An 8,245-nucleotide genomic window follows, 5' to 3' on the forward strand; every position below is an offset into this window, starting at 1 on the left:
GAAGGTAAGACCGTTAAAGGTTCACTAAAGCAAAGAAAAAACATCTTAATGTTGACGTTGACCAAGCAGGATGCCAAAAACATTCGGATCCTGTTTATACATCTGTAAGTCTGAAACACTAAGCAGCAATGTAATTGCAAAAAATAAATACACGCTCAACTCTGAAATGAAAAATATACTTTTAATAGAACAAAAGATATTAGGAGATATTAATCAACAGAGCATAGCTGAAGGTTTTGGAGCGAGGGAAAAATGTGGCCTAAAAATTTGTCCTGGGAATGGAAAGGAATAAAGTTATTACCAGACTGTTTTTAACAGTTTATCCCGGCTGTTATTTCTCGGAACATCAGACATTAGCATCAGCAAGATTCGAGCACAACAAACGTGCCATTAGTTATTGAAAAAATATATGTTTACAAATACGAATTAAAGAATATTAAATAAGTAACTACTCCTGGTTATTATCCTTACTATTTAAGTTATTCACTCCCTATGAAGCATTGGCCATCGAGGAATTTTCTTCATTGTTCTTGATTTTCCACTGTTCTTTCTGCTTCTTTCTAGTTGGATCCCTTATTCAGATCTCCCTCAGTATTTCGTTTCCAGCTATTTTACCGCGTTCTCTCTTCCACGTCCATAGTATTTTCCAGGCCAGAACCTGACGTGTAAAGCAGACGGTTGGTGTCCTTTCGGATTTTGCTGTACAGCGCTATATGTTTCTCTGAATAAAGGACCTTCTTCTCCCAAATCTTGTTAGTTTTTAATTGTTATCGATGCTTCTAGATAGGGGTAGTGGCTCTACAGAAATCCATTTTTACCCCTAGTCCTGTCCTCTGACCTGTCCACAAGTGAGGCTTTCCTAGATTCTTGCACTCCGCTAGCATAGCCCTCAGAGGTATTGTGGTACACAAGGTACCGCACTGCAACAAAGACTAGACTTTGTGGCGATAATCCCTTTTAATAAAGGAAGATTCAAAAAAGATATCCTTGCCTCTACTCCCTTTCTTTTTTGGCTAAACAAGCTTTTACTGATATTTTAAACCAGTCTGGGATCGACTACAAATGCTGTGAGATGACTTTCAGCTATTTCTTCAATATACATGACGTAAAATTTTACACTTCAGCTGAAAAACGCAGGAAACCCTATTACATGAGGTGTACACGAACTCAGGAAGGAAATTACCATAAAATGATGGTGGGAAAGAAAAATACGTCAAGACACACTTAAAGAGAGAAAAATTAATAAAAGCACTTATAACATAGATAAATAAATAACATATTAGATAACATATTAGATAAATAAATAGAGATAAGCTCAAGGACATCCACACAAATATTCTAAAATTAATGAAGTAGACAAAGTACAACACATACAAGTGAAAGTTAAGGTTAGGAAAAAATATAGCATACGTTTCAGCTAAATGCTCTAAATAAAAATGAAAGCGATCAGAGCCGTGTCCGTGGAATCGTTGTAATAGACTTAACTCCTTTCTCCAAAAAGCTGGTCTGTGCCAAAATTTGAAGCAATGTAAGGCAGCTAACAGAACTGTGAGCGTGTCGGACAAAATACGTCCTGGGTTCAAATTGCATTTCATCTTTTCGAGGTCGATAAAATAAGTTCCGTTCTAGCACTGGTGTAAATATAATAGACTCCACAATCCCCTCAAAATTGCTGGTCTTGTACCAAAACTTGAAAACGATATTTGAAACGTTTTGGACAAAGACATAGCTATATTGTTATGAAGTTCGCTTCGCATCTGCGTGACTTCAAGATAAATCCTGCTGCGTAGAACTTTGGACAAGTGACTTCCACCATAGATTCATATCATCAAAATCTTTGTGAATAAAACTTTGGTAATCGGGAATCATGCAAACGAAAACGCTTGCATTCATCTCATGGGTTGTACTCTTAATCCGTTTGCCCGGTTAAACACAGCTACCTAGCCCTTGACTCATTTTAGTACAACCCACTCTGTTGGAATGCAAGTATTCGAACCCTCTATTCCTCCCTTCTGCTTATCAACTGCAGGGGCCTCTAAAGGGTGTCTTTACTTTCTTGACTAGAAAATTAAAAGGAAAATAGTATTTAAAATAACAATTGAAGGCATTTTATAAATTATGAAGTAATTTATTCAAAAATTATTTACACTAAAGCCTCTAAAAACCTCGGCAGAACATATGTATGCATATATATATATATATATATATATATATATATATGTATGTATGTATGTATTTGTTTACGGGAAACGTTTTAAATATGCAAATAAAGCTCATATTCCATTATGCCGGCCACAGTTGCATCAAGTTGTACCGATATAATATAGGGAAAATACAATAATAATAACAATAATCCTTGGATGGAATACACAAAAATTTAATGCATCACTACGTGCGTTTCCACAAGTCACATGACTCTTAAGACCACAGTCCGTATTCCTAGGATGAGTACAGTATATTCCGTAGTATCCGTGACATGTGTCCATTCAAAGTTTATTGTTAATATATATGTAAATATATATATATATATAATATTATGCTAAACACATTAAATTACTATGATTATTATCATTATTACTATTATTATTATTATTATTATTATTATTATTATTATTATTATTATTATTATTATTATTATTATTATTATTATTATCATCATCATCATTGTCGTTGTTGTTGTTAAGGCTGCAAGCTGGCAGAATCGCTAGCGCGTCGAGCGAAATGCTTAGCGGCAATTCGTCCGTCTTTACGTTCTGAGTTCAAATTCCGCAGAGGTCGACTTTGCCTTTCATCTTTTCGGAGTCGATAAAACAAGTACCAATTGAGTACTAGGGTCTATGCAAGCGACTTACCCTCTCCCCAAAATTGCTGGCCTTGTGCCAAAGTTTGAAATCACTATTGTTGTTATTGTTGTTGTGGTTGTTGTTGTTGATGATGATGATTGTATTGTTTTTCATGATTGTGTTCTTATGCTTGTTTTTCTTTTATCCCCACCGTTATTTTATACGTAATTTATCATTAAGCGCCCTCATTTTTCGCCCTTGAGTTCAAAAATTAGGAAATAAATATTTCTCTGTTCTTGCGATGTCCCCCCTCATGTATGCCCCAGGGGTTAATAAAATAAATTATTATCATTATTGTAGTTGAATTTGTTGTTGTTGTTGTTATTGATATTGTCCGTTGTCATTGTTCTTGTTGTTATGGTTCTTGTTACTGTCACAGTTTTGCTTCAACGGAGAGTGCTTCTTTGAATTTCGCTTTGCGGTACTCAGCGGACATTAACATCTGTTAAATTAGTCCAGACAGAAAAGGAACGGTACGTTTCATTTCGTGCTTTCTTTCATGTTTTTGTAAGAATACGGAGAAGTATCCTTTGGAGTAATAGCATTAACACACACATATGCGCGCGCACACATACTCAACAATACAAGGAATTTTGGAGAAATATTTCCCATCAACACTTCTAGCAAGTGCAAACATAACTGGCCAGATATTGTTATTTGGCATAAAAAAGAAGCCATGTACATTCTCAGGGATCAGCTGCCCTCCAGATGTGACTCTGTTCCAGAATTAGTAAGAAGGAGAGTATACATACATATACACACACACACATATATTCATGCATACATATATATATATATATATATATATATAATGTTTTTATTAAAGCTGCGAAAACATCACAAAAACTGCTACTCAAAGTTTCACGTTCCCGTTCGTCGGGCAGTTGTGATCAAGAATGGGATAAAATTGTGATGCTACCTGTAATATAGGATTTGAGTAGCATATAATATATGATCTGAGTAGCAGTCTTTTTTTTTGTTTACATACATATGCATATATGTATGTATATATATATATATATATATATATATATATATATATATATATATACATATATATATATATATGCTTCAAAATCTAGAGCCCTACTCTGATTATAAATTGACATTTACTCCAATAATCGTTGGAACACTTGGTTATGTTAGTAAATGTCCAAGCGTCGAATCTAGAAAATCTAGAACTAATTTCCTTTTTCTGATGATTCATCAGTTACCCTATCTCCCATTTCAGAGTAAGTTTATGTTTCAACATAAACCAAAGGTACCTTCAGCTCTGACTGTTTAGCATCCACCATGGAGCATGAAGGTAACTCTATAATGGTATCGGTACCCTTATATCAGAATTTTCTTGACCTTTTAGTTGTTCTATGCGGCAGCGTTAACACAAAGGATTATCAGAGTATTTTGGCTGGTCATGTCCATTCTATGATACAAACATTGTTCCCTGGTCGTAGCGCATTCTTTCAGGACAATAAAGCGCCCAAAGCCGATACGAAGAGCACAAAAGTAAAGCAAACCATCTGGATTGACCTCCATAATAACTAGATCTCAATATAATCGAAGATTTGTGACGCATTTTACTGCATTAAGTGAGGAACTTCATTGTGCCAACACCGATAAAAGTGATAAAAGTTTTAGTTGGTGAATGGTTCAACGATCCATTAACAACTGTTCAGAACCTGTAGAAATCATATTAACCTTGTGATGAATACCAAAGGTGCACCAAATCCGTTTAAAACAATAAAGCTTCCTTTAACATTCCGTTTTTCTTTTATCTGGGCTAATTTAACAGATGTTAGTGTCCGCTGAGTATTACAAATTAAAATTGCAATCTTATGTCCATATGTGTGTGTGAGAGAGGGAGAGAGAATGGAGAGAGAGAGAGAGCGTGTGTGTGTGAGTGTGTATCAATTATTTTATGAATGTTCGCGTATCGAGCCAAGATATATACACTCATAGATATACATACACACACACATACATACATATATGCAGACATATAAATATGCATAACGTATAGCATATATCTATGATTATTATATATTATACATTCGTATAGATACACACACGCATATCTTTGTATATGTGTGTGTGTGTGTGTCTGTGCCTCTGTATGTGTGTATTATGTGTATTTATATATGCAAGTAGCATATATGTATGCATGTATGTATGCATGTATGTATGCATGCATGTATGCATGCATGTATGCAAATATGTATGTAAATTAAGAACCACATTTCTCATTTCGTGTTTCACTGTCGGCTTTAAAAACAGACCCTCTCAGAATTAAAGAGTAAAATTCGTGTAATATCCATCTATTGGAATTTTCTTTCCTCTTTCTACCTCTTCTTCATATCACATTCTTTAACCGGTAACAGCATTATTTTGATTGTTGAAAATTTTCCTCGAAATTCTTTCATATCATCGATTTTTTTACTCAACCCTATGAGTTTCCAACCAGGAATCTAGAAGTTGGTAAGTTAGTGTTTGTTTAGATGGTACTTTGTAACCTTCTTCGTGTTTCCCTTTAATCATGAGTTCAGCTTCGGAGAAATGGAACCAAGAGGCATCTTTTAGTTCTTCTTCGTTAACCTGCAAGAAAAGAAGCAAAGAAAATAGTAAAAAAAATAACATTTGTTTTAAACGAATGTGACAGAAACTATTGTTATTATTATTAACTTTCTCAAGTTTTACTACAAAAAGAACGTGAGGGTGGAGTAAGAAGTGCTGCTTCCCAGCAATTTTGTTTAAAAGTGGGTGAATGTGTCAAGAATGGTCCGAGTGACCGGGTCTACTCTAAGTATGCGCCTATAGACTAAAGGAAGACAATGCGGAGACGGCACTTGCTTTGGTGATCAGGGCGACCGTGGTTTGATGGGGTTTCCACAAGCAGCCCTAGGTAGTCTCCCTCATTCGGGGAATTATTCATTGCTAGAATTTACATTGTTACTGTTTTTTTTCTAATTTTTACACGCTTCTTTATCTAACCCTGCATTTTATTTCCTGTACCGTTCCCAATGTTTGAGTGAACACTTAGTGGTAAATAAAGTATTATTATCAACATCATCATCATCATCATCATCATTATTATTATTATTATTATTATTATTATTATTATTATTATCATTACTATTATTATTATTACACCGGGCAAAATGCTTAACAGTATTTCGTCTGTCTTTACGTTCTGAGTTCAAATTCCGTCGAGGTCGACTTTGCTTTTCATCCTTTCGGGGTCGATGAATTATGTACTGGTCAGGTACTGGGGCTGATGTGATCGACCTTCCCCATCCCCCAAATTTCAGGTCTTGTGCCTATAGCAGAAAGAATTATTGCTGTTGTTGTTGTTGTCGTCGTCATCCTCCTCATCATCAGGAGGAGGAGAAGAAGGTGGGGGTGAAGGAGGAGATGGAGGTGGAAGTGGAGAAGAAGAAGAAGAAGAAGAAGAAGAAGAAGAAGAAGAAGAAGAAGAAGAACAACAACAACAACAACAACAACAACAACAATTTCTAAGTAACAGCGAATCCCCCACCCCTAAAAAAGTAACAAAGAAAATGAAGAGAACGAAAATGAAGTTGGATTCCCGGAGCTTCGAAAATAAAGCAGCTAACAGACTAAATTAAGCATATGTGGAACAAGGATTTTTCCAATAAGTTAGAATGACCCAAAAACAATTAGACTCAGAATAATGATAACATGCAAATGATATATTGCTAATTAAATTATATTATTTGCCTAAAATACCTGTTTAAGAGCCTCATATTCGAATTATTTTTAATTACAGATCATTTGGGGGGAGGCGTTTTTCCATTTCACTTAGAGATACATCGCCATTCATTGAGACTGATACATCAATTAGGAGGCACATTTTTTGATAGTCCTTGATAGTAATATCTGGTCGATTTGCCTAGATCTCCCTATTTGCCTAGATCTCCCTATTTGTGCATTGGTACAACCTAGCGTATGGTTTCTTTGTCATTGGCGGACTGGCAAAATTCGAGTATCGAACAAAGTGCCTAGAGGTGTCTCTCGCGGCTCTGTTAGTAGTGTGAGGCAGAAGAGAAGATAAGTGAGTATTTGTTTTCAGGTACGAGTATAGAAGTATAAAAGCAAATTACTTAGCGGAAGAAATGTATGCTTTGTGTCTTAGAGTTGGAAACATAAGAGTAGAGGTATATACAACATAATTTAAATTAGGTGGGAAACGCCCAACACAAGGGTATATCACAATAATTTACAAGTGTCTTGCAATTCATATTCAGATTAAGAAAACTCTTCGCATTATTATTATTGTTGTTGTTGTTGTTAACACTGAGCACATACCTAGTTGTGACAAATGTTAAAGTTTTAATGTAATTAAAAGTCGTGGGAATGAAAACAGCCTGTGTGTGAATGCATTTTCTTTTTCTTCATTTTTTGTGTTGATACCATAGGAAAGAAAACGTGATGAGAGAAGTCAACAGCCTCGATGCGTGGGATAAAGTACATATGAACAAGAGAGCATGTCGTCCGTAAAAGTGGTGCATCTATATGTAAACAGACAGAGAGACTAGTAGACAGACACACAGACACATAGATAGATAGATAGATAGATAGATAGATAGATAGATAGATAGATAGATAGATAGATAGATAGACAGATAGATATATAGATAGATAGATAGATAGATAGATTGACATGTCTGTACATATATATATAAACGAGTCTGTGCAGGTATATGAATATATGTGAACATGTGAGGTTTTATTTACGTGTGTGTGTGTGTTTGTGTGTGTGCGCCTACTACACATGCTATGTGCCGTCACAAATGTAAAGATTACAGAAGCAACGGTATTTCATTGTCATTGCTGCAGACGTGCGTGAAACCCCGACTGCCGCAATGAAAGACCATCCGTCTAATTTGGAGTCCAAGATTTTCAGTCCTAACTAATGCTGGACTTTAATTACGATCAAGGAGAGCCTCGCTCACTTTCGATTCTGCGGTCACCCGTGCCCTTGGGTCCTCCGATCTTTTATATTTTATCTTTTACTCGTTTGAGTCATTATACTAGGGGTCATGCTGAGGCATCGCGTTGCAGCGGATTTAGCTGGGGAAAAATCGACCCCAGTACGTATATTTTAAGTCTGGTGCTTATTTTATCGGCTTTTATGCCGATCCGCTAAGTTACTAGGTTGTAAGCAAACCATTAACGGTTGTCAAGTAGTAGAAGGAGAATCAACATAATCATACACATACACACACGCACGTACATATATCTATATGTACACACGCATCGACGCACATATGTATACAAATGCGTGTGTGTGTATGCACTCGCCTAAGCGAAACTATATACATACATACATACACACATACATACATATATATATATATGCATATATATATATATATATATATATA

General features: G+C 35.6%; 1 protein-coding gene across 1 annotated transcript in view; it reads right to left on the reverse strand.

The window, feature by feature from the left end:
- Window positions 1-2,202: 2,202 nt before the first annotated feature.
- Window positions 2,203-8,245, reverse strand: part of LOC106875705 (NAD-capped RNA hydrolase NUDT12) — a 78,286-nt gene continuing 72,243 nt past the window's right edge. Inside the window, exon 7 of the mRNA XM_014923951.2 lies at window positions 2,203-5,435. Within this exon, the coding sequence (XP_014779437.1) occupies window positions 5,277-5,435 (159 nt within the window). The 3' untranslated portion in view covers window positions 2,203-5,276. The remainder of the gene's footprint in view (window positions 5,436-8,245) is intronic.

Source organism: Octopus bimaculoides, chromosome 12 (genome assembly GCF_001194135.2).
Source record: "Octopus bimaculoides isolate UCB-OBI-ISO-001 chromosome 12, ASM119413v2, whole genome shotgun sequence".
Taxonomy (NCBI): domain Eukaryota; kingdom Metazoa; phylum Mollusca; class Cephalopoda; order Octopoda; family Octopodidae; genus Octopus; species Octopus bimaculoides.